The sequence below is a fragment of the Danaus plexippus genome, chromosome 14 (genome assembly GCF_018135715.1).
Source record: "Danaus plexippus chromosome 14, MEX_DaPlex, whole genome shotgun sequence".
Lineage (NCBI taxonomy): Eukaryota > Metazoa > Arthropoda > Insecta > Lepidoptera > Nymphalidae > Danaus > Danaus plexippus.
In genome coordinates, this window is record NC_083546.1 from 2256151 (window position 1) to 2279970 (window position 23820).

The 23820-nt window shown below is 30.7% G+C and overlaps 2 protein-coding genes across 3 annotated transcripts in view; both read left to right on the forward strand.

Annotated features, from left to right (window-relative positions):
* Positions 1-849: 849 nt before the first annotated feature.
* On the forward strand, positions 850-9848 carry LOC116769856 (uncharacterized). Of its 2 annotated transcripts, none has more exons than XM_032661056.2 (3): positions 850-1042; positions 5282-5658; positions 8811-9848. In XM_032661056.2, the coding sequence occupies exons 1-3, from the start codon at positions 982-984 to the stop codon at positions 9270-9272; spliced, it is 900 nt and encodes a 299-aa protein (XP_032516947.2). In that variant the 5' UTR covers positions 850-981; the 3' UTR covers positions 9273-9848. The 2 variants fall into 2 exon arrangements, with proteins under 2 accessions (XP_032516947.2, XP_032516948.2); XM_032661057.2 differs by lacking the exon at positions 850-1042 and adding an exon at positions 3563-3754.
* A 7232-nt stretch (positions 9849-17080) lies between these two features.
* The window catches only part of LOC116769844 (uncharacterized), a 28037-nt gene continuing 21297 nt past the window's right edge, over positions 17081-23820 (forward strand). The window contains exon 1 of the mRNA XM_032661043.2: positions 17081-17316. Coding sequence (XP_032516934.2) covers positions 17223-17316 — 94 coding nt within the window. The 5' untranslated portion in view covers positions 17081-17222. The remainder of the gene's footprint in view (positions 17317-23820) is intronic.

The window sequence follows — 23820 nt, forward strand, 5'->3', positions numbered from 1 at the left end:
GGGATACAGATGTAGAGGCGGCTCTCTCGGAGGCGGATAGCAAGTGCAAGCTACACCCCACTGTAGTATTTTTTTCCAACAAAGCTTCCGTACTGTCCCACTTTGTGATTAATTAGAAGTTGCGCCGTAGAATTAGAAGATTTAGAACAAACATTGAAAATAAAGATGGCGTCACGGCTTCTGCATAGCGTCTACATGTTATACTCTTTTCGGTTTCAGTACTCTTTATTTTGGAACAGCGTTTGAAGTTTCAAACACATCGTTTAATCTGTAACACCTGCGAACCAAATCGCTTCGGTATTGATCCTTATAACTATGGTTTATGATTTAGATTAGAATGATGGTAAGGAAAAATTTTGTATTACTTTACTAATGGCGTGTAAGACAGCACCATAATACACGCCATTACAAAATTTCGACCTTCGATAAGATTTATGAAAAGCAATGATCTGATACAAGAAATAACAAAAAAAGGTTATCTATTTATAGTTTATATATAATTTCATGAAAACGAATATTGTTGTGCGATCATAAAATTACTGGCATAATAGAAGAGATAGAATGAATATGCTGAAACGGAGAAAAAAAAACTTAATACAGGTCGATATATAACGGGTGATAGATTTTTCACACCGCTCCAGGATATATGAACACATGCTGTTTATTTGGTTATGGCTTGCGTAAGAGCATCTGTCGTTTTACGCGGTGTGCTCGGGCGACGTCAAATCTGTTACGTCACTGGCCCTCCAGCAAACAATCGGTTTTTTGCACCCTTTATCACGGGACCGACGTTACATAAAAGCCGTAGAAATCTGTACAGGACACACATTACAAGTAAAGCGGCTGAACGCAGTCGACCGAGCCCTGAACGGTGGCAGATCCCATTTAAGAATTATATGTTTTAGTGTTAGTGGAAAATAATTTGAACTGTTTCAGTGAAGTTTATTACCAAAGATTATATTACTGTGATAAAAATCTAAAATGATAAATTGTGGTGACTGTTGTCTATTTTCGTGTGGAGGAGCAACCGTTTACGATAAAGGTAATTGATGTTATGATATGATTGTTGAAGGATAATAATATAAATTATTAATTCGGAAATGCGATAAATTGATAGTGACATAATCATTACATAAATTATAATAAGGAAATTTTTACGCACGCAAAAATCACACAATCAATACAAAAATAATGAGTAAAAAAATAATTTAAAATGAAACCTTAATACTATAAGATAGTAGGTTGTGTATTTCATCGTTTTTTTTTTATCTACAATATAAGAAACTAAAACTCAGTTCACGGAGCGCTTAACCCAAACATCCTACAATTATTCATTCACAAAGCAGTAGGACATTGCAATATTTCGCGTGGAATTCGCTGACAGTTTCATAGTCTGTGGGGTTAAGGGTAAATAAGTTAGAATTATGTACGGCTCAAGCGTGATTTATTTTGTGGCGGGAACAATACGCACGAGAGTGGAAGCCGTTGCCGATTTACGGTAAAACTAAATTAACAGATACTATGTTTGCATCCTAACTTTAAATAATGTGTACAAATTAATATAACTTAACACTTTGAATTAAAATAAAACAATATTTGATTTGTATATAAAAAGAATAAATATATATATATATATGAGTAATAGAAAGTTCATCCGAGATACGACACCGCTCTTGTAAGTTTTCAGACGCTTTCCGACTGACGTGTCATCGCGAAAATTTGGAAAATCCCTGACTCACCTAAGACGACCTTTAGCTACATGAACCACGAAATTTATGCTTCAGTGACGCATAAATCCTGCTTAACTCATTTAATTATCTAATACAAATATATCACAATTGTCTGACGTCTCATATAAATTTCATGGTCCAAATGGAATCACATTCAGTATAAGAAACCAAAATTACCGATAAACAAAAACAATGGCATTCATTTAATACAAATGCCGAACAAAATCGCCGACCGGAAAAGCCTCTACTTAAACTGATTGCAAACTGATTTACACATAAAAACAGTTAATTGACGAAAGCTGTGCCACAAGAAGGAATCGTGATGTGAATCTCCTATGCATTCTGAGCAAAAAATAATTGTATTCACTCATTATTAATCAATTTGTCATAATAATTTATCCTATTATGAATTGCATGTCCCATTACGTCTTACCGATGATGATAAAATTAACGATTACTTTGTATATAAAAAACTATAATATTACCATTAAATTACCGGTGTATTTCTGTGACACAATGAACTACATTCTTATGGTGACAGAAATAAAAAACCATAAGTTCGGATGTTATTAATCATGAGTACAATAATCATGTATTGACACTATCAACAAGCGGGCGAGTACAATGCCATCGGCTTGTTAACCACGAGACAAAAAACGTGTCAGTGTAAATACTCAAGTGGACGCTCAAATGCTTACACCACAAACCACAGTCTAGATTTATGGTTTGTAGACGGGACTCGAAATGGCAGTGGGTCAATTTATTTTTCAAACATTTAATTTTCATGTCGTGCACAAGTTTTGCGGTAGTAAGGAATCTATGTGTGTTTATCTGTGTCAGTTCGAATGTTTCCCATACACGGATATGTTTTTCTTTTTTAACATAGCCTGCCTTTGAGTTTGGTCCTTGGATTCTTTTTCGTGTCGTGTTTGCTCACACCGATTGTTGAAAAAATAAAAGAACTATGCTTTTATTTTATGACTATAATATTCATTTTATTATCGGTATCGGTAGTAACATATTTCTTCTTAATATAAATCAGACAATCCTTACGCATGATATCACCGATTAAACTCAATAACTGTCAACATTTAGCGATACAACATAATGATACTAATGCATAATGTTCGATTGTCATTATTGAATGATTTTATCGCGGGTAAATCGGTCGATAAATAATATACTTTATAATTATATAAAATATTGTATGTAGAATACAAATCAGTACATAATCTTTACTGTAACAATTAAGTTGTTTACGTACTCATGAAATGAAACACGATTAACAGGCGATAAAAGTTAGTTTAGGATAGACTCATCGATGAATCACCACGATCTAACCGAATAATTGTACACTTGCGCAAGATGTAGAAAGCGAATGGCGTGGAGACGTCATGTCAACTTTTACTAAACAAGTTCATACAAGCTAATAAATACATCAATTAATATATAAATCATTAAGGAATTATTAATGATCGAGGACACTAAACGCAAAATTATATATGTATCATAATTGACTCGTAAAACAAAAGTATTACGAGTGACAGGAAAAACATCATAAAAAAATATTACGTAATATGTAAATTGAAATGCAATAGAACAAAATCATATGATAAATTGTAATAACAAAATTTGACAATAATCACAAATTGACTAAATATAATCATAATTTTAAAAATGAAAGCAGCAATATAAAAAAATAAATAGTATCGATAACGGCGTTTGTATTGGACAGGGTCGTACCGTTTCCGGCAAGCGTAAGGGTTTTTCGCATAGGTTGACCGGCTATTTTATGTACTGTGCCGCATTTAGGCGCTCATTCAACGTGAGTACTGCCCGCGCGTCGGTCCCTCGCACCGGTGACATTCGAGGCTACATCGCGCACCGAGCCCAGTGAATTTACTCTGTGATTGTGTTTAGTGTACGATATAATATTATCGATAATTCGGAAAGCTAACAAGCCTAATATGAACTTGCCCGAAGGAGCCACATCAATGCGTTGTTCATGGATGTCATTTTAACTGGTGTGTTATTTTGTGTTCAGTTTGAAATTTTGTATGGATATCGATCTATTTATTTGATATCGGGTACCCTGCGAACTTAATTGTTTGACACTAGACGGTAGAAGTATAATATTTTTAATATTGTACACAAACAAATGATGAACATAATAAACAATGAAAAATAAATGATAATTATAAAAAAAAGACAAAGAAAATAAAAAAATCAAAATTAATTAAATTTTAAATTAATTTAATACAAAATTCGTCACATTAATATTTATTGTTATTTGCCGCGAATCTTTTTTTGGTGTCGAACAATACAAATTAAGAATAGCTATACAGCCTAGCCAGCAAGTCGTGTGGGAATGTACAACACACAACCGTCGGCATTCAATCAAAGGGACTTCGCTGAAACTCATCCGATGACATCCGATACCTACCAGTACCTCACCAAACTCGATCGATTACCTCACGTACTTTTTTGGTCCGCTAATTATTGTATACGTATAACTACGCTCTGGTATTATATATTAGCTTTTTATGGCCATATATTTAATTGAAACGGATTATGAGATGTTAAATAATGATTCCGTGTGACGAGAAACAATCGGGAAATTCCATTGCGAAAAATATAGCCTACAGTACACGTTTTCGTGGTAACGTATTATCGTTGTAGATCACAACAATGCATTCGATATAGATATAGAAGTCAGTGATCACAAACAATGGTTACAGAGTAAAAAAACTCGCAATGAAGAACATCGCACTCAGCAGTTAACTAACAGCTCACAGTTATCCTTATTTCATCTACATCATTTACTTAACACACATTCGATTGACAACGTCATAAATTGACCTAATGATTCACTTACCATAAACCTCGGCTTATCCTCGATTGACGTAACTAGGTGTTAGAAGTTCTTGTTATATGTATATATATTTATGAATGCGTTCATTAGATTACAGTAGTGTATTTGAATATTATTTTAATATATATTATTACTAGTTAAAGTAATTCTTTCAATATTTACATTTAAAAGGGCAACTATCTATATTTCTGCAGTCGATACAAAGAGTTTCAAAGTCGGTGGTGTTTCTCTTGTAAAGAACGTCAGCGGCGCTCTACAGAATTGCGAGTCTCTGTTCGAACATAAAATATATTTTATGGCTCAGGCGCAAACATCAATTCTTTAATAAAAGCCGAACGTTAACTTTAAGTGGAAACGTATATAATTTTTTAACAATAAGGTTTCGAAAACTTAATACACAATATAAAAAGTCTCTCAATATTCAACATCAAAAAAACTCGTTCGCTCAAGACGTTTTAAAAATCACGTCCGATCACATCGGACTAATGGTCGCACAGAAGTAGTCTGATGATGAAGATTGTAGCGCAATATGTAAACTGTTGTATGGTTATGATGATTACAGAGCTTATTATTTTTTATGTGACATTCACAACGCAATAGGAATTTGAATTCCGAATTTTCGAAAGTTTTTTTTTTTACAAACCATATACAAAAAAATAATTTTATATTTTTGTTTCAGGTTTTCCTAAAAGGCTATTGGTGGCTGTGTCCGTAGTTTTAATTATCGCGATGTTCGTGACACCGGTCGACGCCCGCTCGATTGAGCACAAGAGACGGCACCAAAGAAGACCTGAGGGCTTGACGCAACTAACCAAAGAGGAATCAGTCAAACGGACGAGAAATCCCAACACTGAAAGCTACAAGAACGTTACAAGAAAAATCAAACACAAGTTAAGAAACACAAAGAGATTCTTCGATCAAGGCAGGAAGGTTTTGAACGAGACGAGAGAGTACAGTGATGGCATGCCGACCTGGCTGCCAGCGGTCAGCTTTGTCGATATACACTTCCACGACTATAGAACTTCGGCTAGAGGAAGATCGATGACAGAACGAAAGGTCGGTATATTTAATTTTACCTATTCTTTATATCGTATGATGTCTATTAACGTCTGAAACACGAAACACTCATTTTTTAGACATCGTTTAGGAAGTATTATTATACGTAGGCGCCTTTTATATTTGAGGTTTGCTTTAAACAGACTGACAGTGTAATTACCGTAGCCGATCATTTCGCGTCTTGAGGGTGTGGTGGTCCAACCCATCACTTTTTTTGTTACCAGTTCAGTGTTTTTACGTTATTTTAATTTATTTTTGTTTTATTTGAGACAAAGAATCTTCGCCTACATTAGCCATGCTCGAGACCTGACCGTAGAAGCTTAAATAAGGTTTCATCGCGCCAAATTACACGTGCCCAGTCTTTGTACCCCTTTTATTTACTTCACATTGTACTTAAGGGCAATAACTAGGCGCAGGAACCCTTAATTTCCGATGCCGCATATTTTTTCCAAATCAGTATATTATTAAACATTTGGTACACGGTTATTATATCCGTTCCATCGACATCGCTTTATTAAAGTGTTCGATGTTAAAAGCTTTTATTTTTATCAATAAAACCAAATTGTATCCGATACAATGCAACAATATAACTTAGAATATTTTAATAACAATAACAAAGCAACGTTATTAAATTAGTGAACAAAACCGAATTTGAGACGTGTGTCCTCTTCCAATGTAAATATTATTAAAAATAAAATAAATAATGAACTTAAGTGAGTCTGACTTTTGTTTTGGTCTCAGTGGGAGCGAAACAAACCAAGGATCCAGTTAAATGTTTCGAAGAAATTTGCATAGATGGATACCGACAGATTCCGCCTTGCGCACGCAATCTCAAATGAACGGTTAAGACGCATTCAACGGGGCCACCTAGCCTTTAAAAATATGCTTTATTAGATTCACGTATTACCATATTACTTCTTATCTAAATATTTATTTATTTTTCATCAGTAGAAACAATGTATTTTCTGACCGTTCCTTTTATCGGAAAGATCAATTGAACAGCTATAGGTGCATTCAAACGAATGTTTATAAAATATATTGTACAAAGAACCTCTGCTTAAGATACAAAATAACTATCTTCATAACGGATATACAAATCTTTTATTATTTGCCGAACACACATTTGGAGCGAGACTTTCTATTGAGTATTCATATTGGACACCCACTAATTAGTACACAAAAGTTACTGCGAGGAACAATACGCTTCCAAATGTTATGTCCGATGTCCTTAGTTAAGGGCCCTTGAACACTTGGTTATTTTCTAGCGACTGTCGCCCAGTATCCATGTTAATGAATATTAAATATCTCTTGTGTATATTTCGACAGTTCGTCAATGCATATCCACTTAAGATATTCAAATATTGAACTTTGGGCAAAGAAAGCGTTAGAATTCAAGTGATCTCGTCTCCGCTCGCGCTTAGTTGACTTACGAACAATTTAAAAATTAAATAACGCTTAAATGAGATGTTAAAACATTGGAGAGGGTCTAACTAAAGCATAGTGTGGACAGTCTACAGTGAGATGGATGTCAATATGTTTCAATATATTCATATATTAAAGTTCATATAAGTTGTAAATATTTTTTTGTGTTCATATTAAGACATACTTATAAGTTTAAGTGCATTTTTAAATATATTTCTTTTTCAATCAAAAAACAAAAACTCATTCAGCAGTCACTTCGATACAAAGTATTAATATATAAAGAGCTCTCGTGAGAGACTATAGTCAATACATTCCACAGATTAACTTGGACACTTTCACGCTGGCCGTCCACGTCCGAGTCTCGATGTTAGTGTTTGCTCAGTATTTACGATTTAACAAAACAACACGAAATGTTAAAAACACATTATTTGTCCAAGTGAGACGAATGTGAACTTACAATTCAGACGCAGCGCGTTTGTCTCCAACACGTACCACGGGTTAGGCTTAGCTCTTTAAGGCTAATGTACGGCTTATTGTCGGGTTTTCAGCTTTAATATTCCGCCATGTTTGCTAACAGAGCGCGCGCTTTTATTATCGTTTGCGATTTCAACGTTCGATCACAATGGACGAGATGTGTACCCTTTACCAAGTGTTTTACGACTTGAAGGTTTTACTGTAAAATTTAATATCAATTGTTTCGTGTATGACACAAGTGCCGTTGACTAAGTAAGTGATATTAACTAATGTTCTATTCGTTGTGATGTTAACTAATGTTCTTGTGATTCGGAAGCGTCAATGTCTCAATGAGTCAGATCACTCGTAATCCTAAGTGTTTCAGACTGACTCGGATATGATTTACGTTAATAATTACAAGTGACTGAACAGTTTAATGTTCTCGGAACCATGATTTTATATTCATCCATAATGTTTTCCTGAATCACTCATCCGCTCGGCTCAAGTTTTCAGTTGATGACATAATACCTTGATAAGCATTTCACGGATATGTTATAAAACAATTTAAGGGGGAAGTATATTTTTGCGTTTATTTGCCTTATCAATTATTAGAATTCCATTATAACTTATAACTTGAATGTTTACGTAAGAAAAAAATCATATCTTATTATATTAATTGCGATGGTTAATTTTCTCTCATTAGAATTATTTACTTTCGTCTATGTTAGCTATTATAATAACATTAATTACGAATAAAAAGCGATATATCCATTTACATATTATTAAATTTAATATAATTAAATACATACCTTCGTATATCGAACAAGATCACGTGAAATAAAACGATACAAAGTTTCTATTATATAACAATAAAGTTCTGTATAATAAACGTTCTCATTACGATTAATAAATATTTTTCATTGACGTCATAAAGAAATGCTAATATATATACACATTCTTCATCGAAACGCGTTTCATAGAATAAAATGTTAGAATTTTCCTCCGCACATATCATTGGAACCTATCCTAATATAAGAAATAATATTTACATTTGAACACGGCTCTTAATGACAATAATAGTTAAATGATTTATACAGTCACAAATACTCATATATATTTAATGCAGCCTCGACACAAATTGGCCGCGTCGCAACTTAGCAATAAATGCTATATTAATTCTAAGTTACATATCTTCACGCAAACAGTAATCGAAATTCTTAAACATTAATTTAAGTTTATTCTATTATTCTGGTGCTTATGTTAAATCTTTGTTACAGTTCACGTACTTGATGCCGAAACTATACAAGACTCTGAAGGAGTACGAGGTGATATTCAAGATCCTGTTGAATGTTCAACTAGATTTCTACGACGAACCTTTCACAAACTACATCATAGTCCGGACTAGACTGCTCACGAACACATTGAACAAGTTGGCCAGCACCATCGCTGAAATAGAAGAAAGTATGATGGAAGTCAGCATGCCCGTACCACGCTTTGACGTGAACAGAATGAAATTGGACACTCTCGATAGAAAAGTTGACGCAACGCAGTGCATCAAGAACGACTACATCGCGTTCAGAGGCTACGGAAACTTCTTGAACAACTGGTATTCGGAGTTCAGATGTCCGTTGAGCAAGAAAGGTGATAGAAAATGTGCCGTCTTCCACTCCAAAATGAAACAGAAGCTGGATAACAAACGTGGCAAAAACAATCGGAGCAACGTCTCGATGATGAGGTGAAAGTGACTGCCGTAAATTATGTGATTTATATATTCGGTGCCCGTTTTTAGCTAGTACTTATTTATTGTTAGAAATAATTAAAACCGCTCTCTAAATCTTGAGACGTTAATTGCTTGACGATACGTTTCGTTGAATAAGAAATGGGTATACTCTCTGTGATATTAAGTATTTTAGTTAGTTAATATTAATTTATTGAATTTTATTTCGTAAGTTCCTCTACACGTCTGTACGTACTTAAGTTGCGCTGTCTGCCTTTTATTATTTATCCTCTTGATATTTATTTTAACTGATATTTATTCCTTTAGCTTCGTGATGTATTATTATTGATATTTTCTATTACTTAATCTCAGTAAGTATTACTAGTGGGCCTTAGAGCCGTTCTATAATGAAAGACTTTTAGCTTATTTATATAAGGTGCTTATTTAAATGTTGTACTATGTACTAAAATTGTGCCGTTAGTTTGTAATAAACGAACTGATACCATGTAAATGTCTACGACATTTTGTAAATAGCTTTACAGTATTTTATTTTTATAAAATTGTTACTACATATAAATTAAAATCAGACTTAATAATGAATAAATTATGTATAAAAATGTGCTTGCGTTTGATTGATCTTTTTTTATTTAATGGATATCCGAAAAAAATAAAGTAGAAATGTCTTCCTCGAGTTGATTTTTTTTTTAATGTTTAATGTTATATATATTTCCGTTAATCTAGAGAGGATATTTGATTTTACATAAATATTTTAGTAGCTGTAAAAATGTTTTACAGTAGTGAATATAAAATAAACTGAATAAATTTCTGAAGCAAAATATCCAGACATAGAAGATTATTTTTACCTTGTTTGATGGTATGTACTCGTATTGTTTAAATTTAACTTTGTTCACGCTTTAATTGTTAATAACTTGGACCGATAACACGTGCTGACCATTTTCATAAAACTGAATATTACTTTTTCAAGGATTGTATGAGGAATAAAGATTTTTGTTACAAATTTATTTGATATATATATACTTTTTGCCAAAGATGTGTAATACATTCACTTAATTTTTATTGCATATACATAAACAGTAGAAGAATCGCTATGTATAAAACACACCATATAGAGATGATAGCTCCATCTCTTTTCCAATAGGATAAGTAGTTAGACCTGTACTGATGCTTAAAAATGAAGAAAAATTACACAAGATGGCGCTATAATCTCTAAATGCCATCTTGTAAGGAATAGAAATATTACAGAATTTCAATGACAATTTCTTTACAACAGATGGCGCTGCCGGAGTGCTGTCTTAAAAATATTGCTTATAACAAAAATTGTTAATGTAAAATTTTTACTATCATACACAACGCTAGTTTAAAAATGTATAAAAAAAATTGTTTGAATAATAATAACAATCTGCACTTATAACCTTTTATCTCTCTGTCGGTAAGTTTGTTTTGGATAATGTCTGTAATATTTGCACCGAATTAACGGAATTTTCAATAGAAGTTACGTAATGACATAAGTAGTATTTTAGTTTGATTTTTGAAAGTCTTCAAAGAGAAGGAAAATGTAAATTCGACTTTATGATTCTTCTAACACTCCATTATTTATAGACTAATTTGAAAAAAATTGACAGCAAATACATTGTCCTGAGGTAGTTACCAATGCCGCGAAGTAAGGTTCTAATGAACAGATTATAAAAAAATGAAATAATACCTCATAAAAACGTCAATGCCTATCTCAAATAACTGGGTAGCCTTCGGCAACGGCTAGCGATTAGATGCACTGACATCTAGTAGCTAACGTAGAAATTATTTTAAAATGTCACCTTCAACACGGAAGAATTTAATGCTACGTAACAGATGGCGCCTTTATGAAGTTTCATATTTGTAGGTTGCACACAATATTGTTATATTGCAATAACATGAATATAAGTTATTGGATTATATTTTTTTATAAATATCTAAAATTTAAACATCATAACTAAAATAACTTATACAAGTTATTTGTCTGCAATAAATACTATAATCTGTACTGAAAAACAAATAATAGAACATGTAACAATGAAAACCGGATCGTTGGTTGTCCTTCACACTTCATGCGCTGCATTTCGTCAAGTAGCTTCCGTCGACAATAGTTTTGCAACTCGCAACTGCGTCCTAAGAACATTATATTTAAAAATCGAATGGTCTTAACTATATATATACGTAATAAAAAAAATTTCACTGATTAATAATAGGTAATACAAAATATATAGTGTATATTATATATGAAAAAGGATGAAAAAGTGTCAATTTAATCTCTCTGTATGTCTAGTCTGTCCATACGTTTCTTACATAAAAAAGTGCAATTTGTTTTTATGCAATACCGATGCCAGTTAAAATTTTGCTTTAAAACAAAATTTTAGGAAATTTTAGACATTTTTTCATTAAATTTTATATTAGCAAGTCAAAAGAAAATCGACTATAAAATTTAAAATTTATATTTCAGCACTGGATTCACAATAAGTTTTCTTTAACATACCATTCCGTTTATAGATGTATGTTAAAAATGTGCACAATATTTATTTTAAACAGGACACACGATTACTGCGAAGCGCTTGCACAAATAAGAAAGAGTACCTACACATCCTGCATGTATCCTAGTCTTCTGATACGAGGCTAGACGAGTTCTGCCGAGCGATTACACCTCTACTCCGCGAACGAATAAAATGGAATATGCGATAGAAGTCCGAAAAAATTTAAGGCGAAAGAATAAAAGATTCACTTTAAAAACAAGCTGACAGGTGAAGGAAAAAACTATAGACAAATAACATTTATTAACAAAGAGATATACATCAAAAATCTACTTTGGTACTACAAAGAATTTACCAATAAGAGCTAACCAATATATATATAAGCCACAATCGTCGATGTTGATGGGACAGAAATATTTTATCTCTCTCTCCATCGTTCCTATCAATCTGGTCGTTGCAAAGAATGATGAAGAAAAGACCGGCTACTAAACAAAGAGGACTAGACCAGTAAGTATCTCAAAGAATCCTGAAACTACTTCCAGCATGCATCATCTACCTATTGGACCTCATGTTCAATTCGCTGCTAAATGGATGTGCCTTTCCCGTCCAATGGAAAAAGGCAATCGTAATAAGCGTGCCGAAAAAGGGGAAAACCACGGCGTTCGACAAAGTCTGGCAAAACTTTATATTGTCTCACTATGCCAACCACTAGTCCACAACCACCTAAGACGAGGTCTTGCCTCTTACGTGCCCTATTGGGACGGTACCACCTTCGGGGCCTCCAGGCCCGTATTTCAAGGGTAGGTACCAATCAGACCACCCACTCTTCCTGTCGCTGGTGACGCTGTCAAATAAAATAGGCCTGGCAGCAACAGTCAAATCGAAAAAGTATGTGTACAATGAACAGATCTGGGAAATTAAAAAAAATACCGAACACAAGATATTCATAATTTGAAAAACAATTATAAATATAGAAAACTAATACGACATCAAAGGCTTTTTTGTTTGTTTGTCTGTTTTCTTCACACAAACAGAAAACAACATATTTTCAATAAATAAAATAAAATGCCTATAAAGAAAACGCAAAGAGAAGAATGAATGAACAAAAAAAACAGAAGGAAAAGAATGAATGAACAAAAAAAAACAGAAGGAAAAGAATGAATGAACTTGAAAATATATCAACTCCCTTAAAAAAGTGTTATGATAGTCTTATAATTGTGTGCTTGACTCACACAAAGAGAGACCGATAAAGTCTAGGCCAAGTTGTGATAGGAAACTCTATAGACTTTCATTGCATGCAAGTCCGATTACTGCTCTTATGCGCACGACATTATAGCCTTCGCGAGTAACATTTATACAGATCTCTTTATAGATCATTTTAAATAGCACTAGTCTACAGAGTTAGAACTTTGCTGGAGGAACACGAAGTGATCTGATTTATTTATGGACAATTATTTCTACTGTATTTGTCTCTTAAAAGAACATGTAACAGTTACCTAACTAATTAATATATCTATTAGATATATGAAATAATCATTTCGGGAAAAAAAATTGTATACATTATGCCTATCACAAGTTTTGTAACGTCATATTAGACAAGGAGCATTACCAGTTTTTCATTAATAAATAATAAATATTAGCAATAAACTATTTTAACATAGGTTTATTGAGTACAAAATATTTTTTTACTCGTGTCGAACGTTCGCCAAAATTACTTCGGTTTCTAAAACAATTACAGATTCAATTATCCATGTAAACAGGGTCAAGGACATTTTGCTAGACTTTTTATTGGAGATACGGTCTACTAGCAGTCTTAAACTTTAATTAACTGTAAAGAAATAATAGCAAGCATGTTTATGAGAATTTATTTATTAATGTATTATATGGAAAAGAACTTAAGGAAGGTAAGGAAATACATAATTGTTTATTAGTACGTAGTAAACATTAATAAAATTTTAAGTAACTTTCTAAATCGACAAATTAGAACTGGTTACATTATATCCGCCAGATTCTTTTAATTATTGTAATACTTAAAAAATCTCGTCAAACAAAGTTTTTAATTGAACATATGTAACAGTAAAAGCAGTTAAATGATTTAGGTAAAACAAATCTACTTAGACTAAAAATCTACCGTATATACAAATTTTTTGTTTGGTATTTAGATTTTACTTATAAAAATGTATGTATATGCTCGAATATTTTGTTTCTAACGAAAGTCTTGTATTGGTAAATATTAATTATTTATTATTGCTATAATTTTGAAGTGAGAATTTCTTTATTATTGGGAAGCATTGAACTCTTGCGATCGTCACGGTCAGATAGATACCTTCATACGTTGTAAAAGTGAAGCGCCCACTTAAACAGAGATTTTGAAAGTTTTCCATCACGCCAATCTTCTTATTCACGACGATTGAAGTGAAAAACATAAACTCGTGCTAAGAATACAGATATCTGCCCTTGTCGTTTTGTAACGATAGTATTGCAAAAAAATATATGTAATAATTAATACATGCGATGTTTAAAATATAATTGGCACAATTTTTTTTATTTGCTTTGGCATTCATTACATAGCAATCAAATAATAAAATAAATTAAAACAGGGTAGGAGACTATTTTTAGGACTTGAATTGATAAATTAATTTTTTTTTATTAAAAAACTACGACGAGAAAATATATATTTTTTTAATATTTGGCGCCGAGGAGTTTTTACTTCAGGAGTAAAAACTTTTATTATATAAATTATTCGTAATATTTTTTGCCACTGTAAAAAAAATCCTTTAGACGTGAAGGATAATATTTTTTATTAATTTTAAGAGAATTGTGACTGGTTAGATTGACTATCGTTATGTCAGCTGAATAATAACAGTTATTAAATTTTTTTCTCACTTGATTAGCTCAAGTTTCTTTAATTTTTTATAAAATTAAGATTTAATAACACTTATGCCGCTTTCACGTTGGACCCTTACAACTAGTTTGCAAAGTCAAACTAATATCAACGGTTAAATAAAACAAAAATTTTCGGATGTACGTTTGTCATCTACCGCCAACGACACATTGAGCAACAAGACAAAACCAACTGACAGACATTATCATCTCGTCTGGCCGTGATCACGGTTGCTGCGAAGTAACCGAAACTTCGGGATTGTGTAGCTAAAATAATTAAAAACTCGATAGCACATCCGTTAATATGAGTTTTATTTAAATGAATACTCGCGAATGTCTTAGATCTCATTAACACTACCGTTCCTAGAGTAGTAAGAACAAACACAAACAAACAAAGTAGTAGTCATATGAATGAAATACGACAAACAAATCGCAGATGTTACAGAGGTACTATAGACATATAAACAAAAATCTAGGAACTATTCTTACAATAAATAATATTAAAATTTAATCTTGCATTCTGTCACCTTTAATGACCGTCAAAATTAAACATTCGTAATAGTAAACAAGAGGATGTGAACGAAACAAAAATTTTAAAGTAGTTAATTTAACTTTGAGATGTCATTTATATTCTTATTAATCGCTTGAAAAGAATGTAACTACGACCAGTTTAGTGTTGGTAGTCGTGTTAACATTAAATACTTTGTTATTCCAATAAAAATAAAGTTAGCTCAAACATAAATTTTTAATCATTTGTAGCAAATTTTCATTCTGAATCACATAACAAACAGGTTTCATTTAATCAAATATAATTTTATAGTGTTTGAAAAACAAAGAAATTACTTATATCAAAATATTGGATTTCATGTAATTTTACTATAATTTAAAATTATATTTATAGCATTTAAACAGTTTTAACTTCTTTTAATTTCGTTTTAAATGTTCGGCTCCTATTACAATAATTTTGTTCAGACGTTTTCTCATATATGATTTCAAATGTAGTCACAGGCAGATTAATTTTTTTTTCATTCATATACTTACGTCTGAATTACCGTGTGTTAAGTTTTATAAAGGGACAACTAGGGTTTCTTTAAAAATTCGATGACGAACAAGCACTCTTTCTGACTGACTGTATGTTTATTCTAAGTTAGTAACTCAGTACATACGAAGCTTTTCCCGTTTCTTATACAATAAACTACGTTAATACTCTTATATGACAAGATTAAAGAATATTAATCTGATGACGCTGAGTATATAATGTGATAATGCAACCTTAGGATAAGTATACAGTATTAGGTGGTTACCGAAGTCTATTTACACCAGCAATACTACGACAGTGAACGAGCCTTAATATACGTGTTTTATCCACTCTTGAAGAACCCCATACTTTATTTTATGATTGGAAAAACCTCACCAAGAAGTTTATTTCAGAGCGCCGGCTAATTCGGTTTATTAAATTACTCTATCACTTATTTATATAACTTTAGGATTTTAAAATATGCCATGTTTAATGTTAAAAAGCGTGAAATACAATTCTTTTTTCAAATTTAATAACTTTTGGAAGGTGAATTGGTAAGCGACATAACTGTAAACTTTAATATGTCATATAAACATTAAAAGATTACCTAAACAATGATTTTGTAAATATATTACTGTTTTATAGTTTTTTCACATGCAATAAATATTACTTCAATACTAACTTTCTAATTATACAAAGATTAAGAAACAAATGTTCTAAACGAATTCATGGCTGTTAATAAAAATCATAAGATGAGATCTGTATTCAGTTGTATAATCAATAATATTTTGTAAATTCACAAAAATATTATGCAACTTGTGAAGCGTACACTAAAAACTACAGTCCTTGTATATTTTGGCTCCAAAGGAGTATAATAATATGTAAGACGATTTACGTTATTTAAAATTCTATTACAAAATGTAGCTATTTACCATTACAAAGCGGTATTTCTTGAGTTTCATGTTTATCGTTCTATATCTATTTGTATTTTAATATAAGTGTAAACTCAATATTGCAATAATGTTCAAAAAAATATTATATGAATTATTTCGATGAGCGGCAAAGTCGGGTGCCACTTTTTTTTGTACAATCCTGTTGAAACACAATCTTGGAGTCATATAAATCTACGGGTACACCACCCACCATTTTTCAGACGACACTTGTTAAAATAAAAATATTAAATAAATAATACTGAACAAAAAAATACTTAATAGTAATTATATATGTCGGTTGTTATTATATTTCTAACACGCTGATAACAAATTGATCAAGATAAGCCGTCACTTCGATGCATTAGTCACAATGTTGATGCTAATGCAATTAAAAATGATAAGGTAATAAAAGCACAAAGCGCTCGTACTACGTGAATGCGCTTGCGCATACAACTGGTAGAAAGTCGGCCGGCGGATCAGTTGGTTTTAGTTGTTGACAACAAACGGCTGACAGCGAACGTGTAGGCGCAAATGTAACCGACTTGACGCGGGAAATAGTTGCGTCTTTCGTCAATATTATAAATATATAGATTTTAAATATAATAATAGACTCAAAAATGGGTGCCTGTGTAAGGATATTAGGTCTGTTTCTCTTGATTTCCTCAATGAATGCCGTTCCCACGGGAAACTACAAGACTCCGAACATCGATGGTACGTAAAATTATACAAAATATTTATATTATAATATTAATCATTATTATAAAATAATATGTATTTTCATAAATAAAATAATAACATAGCTCTACGTTCAATACAAAGAAAAAAATCGTATTAATTAATATTTACACATCACTAAAATTACGAGAAATAAATGGACCGTGCTATGAACTTGAACTAATAGTATGAAAAAGAAAGGAAATTTACTTAAACGGTATTGCAAAAAAGTGTTGCAATCCAGTTCACAGTTCGTAGTTGCGATAAAAATTTCACGGGTTTTACAGAGCACCGAACCAAATTCGCTTTGGATGGCAATGACCTACTGAAACTTGCTTCGTTTTGTATAAAAAAAAAAAATCAATTGATAAACAAAATTAATTTCCTAAGAAGAACTTAAACAACACATAACGCCTTTATTTTTATATAAAAATATATTTCTAAACGGATGTTAATTTTCTTGGCAAATATTTATTCATTGTAAAAAATCGTAACAAGACTAACTAAACAAACTAAACAACGAAACAATTGTCGGATAAAATTATTAGATTTTCTCTCGTCAAGGTTTAAAAATCCCCAATTGCTTAATTCCTTTGCCCGTGGTTAAACAACATCCGAGGCTCTAGTGGTTAAAACAAAAAAAAGCTAGTAAATTTTTAATCCAAATTTGTTAGTCGAAATATTAAAACGGAAAGGTTAAGTTACGACATTAAAAGCACTGTGTTGTTTCAATTTTTCGTGCTTATTCAAGTAGCTAGTTGAGGTCTTTTAGATAAAACAAAAAGACTGTTTAATATTTTTTAAATAAACAAACACGTGCTTAATTCTTTCTCTTCTATAGTATTTAAAAGAAAAAAATAATAATTAAAAAATATCCTACATGTCCCAAAAAATGTTAAATCTCAAGGTCTTATGTAACGCAGTTCGGAATTCAAAGGGTCGTGACATAAGCTCTTGAAATTTTCATACAGCCATATAGCGATGTATTGCCGCAGATTAAAAATCAGAGTCGATTACGTGATCTATACAAAATTTATTGCGGATGTATTGTTATTAAAAATTACGTAAACTTCTTCAATATCTCTTTACATATTTTTTATACACTATTAATAAAAATTACTGACATCGCGTTCTTAAATATATTTTTTTTACGGAATGATTTTTGGGTCACATGGGATTTACCGCGAAGGTTTCATATCGAATTTGATTTAAAGGGTTATTTGTTTATTACTTTAGGGTTTATTCATCGGAGTATGTTTTAAATTTCACAAACCGCAAGTTGTCAGTTGTAAAAAACGTATACTCATTCCAGGTCACTTACCTTAGAAGTTGAACTCACATATTGACAATATACTTCAACATTTACGACATTCAACCGATTTACGGCCCCACTTGAATTACGGATATATTAATGAAAATTTATAATACATTGTGCAGCTTGGATTCCTGATCCTTTCTTATAATCCTTATTTATATTATACAAAGTAACAAAAGCATTGGAGTGTACACGAATTCTTTCAAATAAACTCAGTAAAAAAAATAATTAAGTATATATATTTTTTTATTCTATATGATATTCGTCGAAATAATCACTATAAGTTGTAACTATTAAGAAATAATTTATCAATAGTATTGTACCAGTTAACAGGTGTTGTTATTTTTGAGTAACGAGAAAATTTAATCATGATACGCCACGTCCGTCTTATCATATATTTCACACATTTTCACGAAACATTTCACGTAAAGATTACGTGTAGGTTATCTTTAATTACGTCTATCTGATAGAAGGTACGTCATTGGTTTAGTTATACGACTTTTTTATTATATTCATTTATTATAAAACACAAAACAATGTTATTAGAAAATTATTCATAATAATGATATAAAAATATATATATAATTTAAAAATAATATTAAATAATTAATTTATATAGTTTGTTATACTTCATGATAAACAGTGCATTTTTTCGACAAAAGAATTAGAAATCTCATTTTAAAGATACAATGCTTTCTAATTTCACATAATAACTATAATTGCATTAATACAAATTCCAAGTAAATGTCCGGTTATTAACTGATTCTTTTAAAAGCGGTAGTTATACGGAGAATTGAGTTTCAGGCGCTTTCAAACTATTCACCCGCATAGCCATGGTGTCAGGCGCTTGCAAAATATTGTCACTTAAATAAATAAAATAAAATAATAATAAATTAAATTCATTTTAATAAAGAAAAAATACTTGAGAAAGTGAATAAAATTTTTATTTCAAACATATTCATAATTTGTAAGCATTACTGTTGTATTTTTTTTGTTTTTTTGTTTTTTTTTTTTTTTTTTTTTTATTTATATAACGGAATTTTATATGTTCAATAATAAATTTTATAATTCTAAAATAAAAAGCTGTTATGTAAACAATAATTCATCGTAATTCTTCATAATTTACGATCAACTAAACGTTTTATGAATTTTATAAGTCAACGAACTTTATGCAAAAAACAAGGTATTTTTTATACGATCTGATGAAAGATTGTAGTAGTCTATATATCTTTTTGAAGTGAGATAAAGATAAAAAGATAAGGTATAAAAAAACATACATACATATGTACAAATTAAGTACACTTTAACATTTCTTATATACTTTTGTATGATATAATATATATTTTTCTTATAAATATATATTTATCTAAATAAATTATATCGCTGAATATGGCTTGGTACGTTTTACGAACCATAACTGAAAGTTTCATTTCCTCATTTTCAATGAATCCGTATAATAAAATTGAGCAACAAATTAGCCATTAAATTGCCGTGTTCCGGAAAATTAAAAAGTTATTTAAATTACCCATTAATGTTCTATGAATGTTACTCAGTTTTAGATTACAATTACAACTTCTAAGAACATTTTTTTTAACGTAATGCACCTTGATAATTTAAATATAGGTAGGTATGTCTTCGTAATTCCATCATTGATAAATATTCGCCGTTAAAAATTAGATAGAAAATACTAATATTATATAGAGTGGGTAAAATAAAAAGCTATAAAGCTTTAGAAAAAGTTTTTTAGAATAAGTCATAAATTTGAAAGATTTTCATTAAGAATACTTGAGGTGTATATATTCATCCCTTGAGTAAAGCGTGGGAATGATAGAGTCACAAAATAAATGATTCGTCTTCGAATAATTAATTAACAATGATTTTAAGCCTTCCAAATTCAAACTATTCCTTTTTTTAAAACGTATAACAGTTGTCATGGACTTTAATATTTTAAATATAATGAAAAACAGAGCCATGAACATTTGACCAACATTTGAATACCCAACATAAAATTATTGGAGAAAGTACAGTCTCCATACATCAATATGCTTAATATAACTTTGGTCGTCATATTGCATACGAAGCGTCGTCAGTTTTACGTTCAATAACCTATGTTAATATTACAATGTGCTATGATTTATGAATGAAACACTTATAACGCTACGTATATAACGGAACTATAGCAACTCGGACTAAGCATAATCTCCAATGAGTATGTCACAGAACACAAAGGGTTCAGTTCAATGGCTCCAAACTATAAGAATGTCAGTGAAAGTGCAACAATGAAAGTTATCAAAGCGAATATAAAATAATTTATATTTTTTATATGACAATTAATAATATATTATAGGTATTGTGAATATAAATAAATATCAATGCGAAATGTAGGTACTGTTTTTGGAATTATAAATAACCTTTTCTAACATACATGAGAATATTTTAAAATGTTCTGTTAGAATATGGAAAGTTCTAGAATATATTCAAAATAAAGAGAAGAACAATTTTGTATTAAAGGCCAATTTTCAAACATAGCTCTACATGCATTGTGGACGCACAATCACAGAGAACAATCATGAACGTCATCAAAGATTACGTTGGAACTGTGCGAATGTTACTTGATTATATTAAAATGACACTGCGTATGCATTTATAGGGTTGAGAGCACACAGTTTTAGAGAATGTTTTTTACAGGTATATTATTTACTTAGAATAATAATTAAATATCTATCATGAAAACAATGAACGAAACTACGTTGTTTCTTCCCATTTGGAAGAAATTAAGCTTCAATTTCATTTAGAGAAAATAATAATGTAACTATGTATTTTGAAAAAAATATATGTTGTAAAATGTTAATTCGTAATTTGTTGTATAAAATATTTATAACCTTTTATAAGTATATTTATTAATTTATAAGTTATATTTATTTTATTTTATGATAAATAAAATTTAATTTTTGCATATCTGTCATTTTGTGACATTATGAAAAAGCTAACATTTGGCAAAGACCTCACAGCCCTCATCTCAATAATCCCTTATTTCATTGTAACCTCTTTTGTATGAACGAAATATTGCTTACAGACAATGTATAAACAAGATGACCATTTTTGTCAACATAATAACCAATCGAAATATGACGAGTATTACGTACTATTCTTTGCCTTTCAAGAAAAAATATTATTTTATAGTCAACACAAGTGTATATTTTTTAAAACTCTTACGGATTCTTGTATTTTCCTTCATTTACCTCTCATCCGAAAAATTGAGTAATCATTAATAAATCCTTTTAATATTTCAGCACTTCCTTAGAGACATGTTAAGTACTTACGTTTAGTCTGATTCTAAATAGCCACTACAGTAAGCTTAGCACAGGTTTGCATCGCCAAATTACATACGAAGAGTTTCCTATTTCTCATACAATAATGTGCGTAGATATAAAATTAAAAAACTGTGAACGTTTTACAACGTACACATTATTTCGAATATGTCTCAATAATTGTTATGATTTTTCAACATGATTACAAAAGGTAATGATGACACATCAATATTATTCAGCATATTAAATATTTTTAATGCAAATATTTTTACCTAATTCCGTTGCGTAATTATTTTATTATCTTTGAATTTTAACGTGTTAATTAATGTATCATCTGTGCCACTGTTTTTCCTTGATGACAGAATGACATCAAACTAAACACGACTTTTTAATGCCTTTTTTAATAAAACCAAGTTTTATTTTATTTCGTCATTGTCGTTGTGTTGCTAACAAAATCGTGATCGTAGGGTTTGAGAGCCATAATAACTATTATTTGGTAAATCCTAATTATTGTTGAAGTGTAATCCAATGAGCAATTTTGTGTACCATTCAATTGTATTAAATTGTAATGTCCCAACGTGAGGCCTTGCAAGAGTATTATTGTTGTTAATTTCATTGTCTTCGATTCGTAATCTCTTGATCTTCAGGACGACATTGTTAAATTCATTCATATTCAAATTCTTTGTGTATATTATATATTTATAAACCTTTAAGCTTATTTGTATTATGTACCGAAACATTAAAGAATCTTTCATTTAAGAGTCACAAATGGTAACTTAACCGACATCGCAATGAGAGGTTATACACTTAGGTATATTTATATGTATGTTTATAATTTTATTTCTCAAAAATTTTTTCCTTTTCTTTTTGTTTTTCTCAAAATTAATTATTCTAGACAGCAATAGGTACCGAAGATATTTGAAGTAAATATTAAACCAACTCAAACTATTTACCATTAAATCGAAAATTATACTCATTTATATATTGTTTGAAGTGGAAAATAAATTATGAAATAAATATCGGTTGACTATTACACCATAATATTTAAGCGGTATTCTGCTATGGTTTCTTGAAGATTAATGAAAAAAAATTTTTTCGTAAAAATTGGCAGTGTCAAGTACCTATTGCAAAGACGCCGCAACCCTCGCAACTATCTCGGATCTCGCAAGCCTTGCAGCATAACCATTATTGCAATTACAATTCACACTTTAAAGTAGTTGAGGATTTTCATCAGATTTTTATTTTATAACTATTTCATTGATAATACAGCTCATTAAAGATATCTTACAAAAAATGTAGCTGTTAACGCACTAACAAATATTTTTATCATCCAAAAAAATCTTCATGTTTATCTGATTTAAGACACAGTAATAAAATAAATTGATGCAATAGAAAGTACTAGAGCATATACAATTCTAGAGCAATGTGCGCTTCAAATATTATATCCTAGTTAGTCACTCGTATGACGAGTTTCTTAATGAGTCTTCTTGTAGGAAAGGAAAGGCCTATTTGGACTACAAATCATATTCATTTTATGCTGCATTTACTAATAACGAACAGCAGCATTGCCCACAGATGTGTGTTTTATGAGCCATCATACATCAATATATTAATTAAAATTTAAGTGTCCGTCTGTGATTTCAAAATAAACGACTTGTCATTATTTCCGAACGGTTTTTTAATGAGACTTTCACTGTATTATAGAGAAATTTATTGGGCAATATACTTATTTTGCTACAAATACTTACAAATACACAAAATAACTCGAAAATCCAATATTATATACGAATATTAATAGGAAATAATATTATAAACGTAATGTCAAACGCCTATTTATATTCTAGATTCCTTTTTGTAACAAAATCGTTTCCTGTG

Coding starts and splice junctions, on each gene's coding strand:
- LOC116769856 (XM_032661056.2), top strand. CDS start 982: ATGATAAATTGTGGTGACTGTTGTCTATTTTCGTGTGGAGGAGCAACC. Junction 1,043..5,281: donor AGCAACCGTTTACGATAAAG/GTAATTGATGTT, acceptor TTTTTGTTTCAG/GTTTTCCTAAAAGGCTATTG. Junction 5,659..8,810: donor GATCGATGACAGAACGAAAG/GTCGGTATATTT, acceptor TCTTTGTTACAG/TTCACGTACTTGATGCCGAA.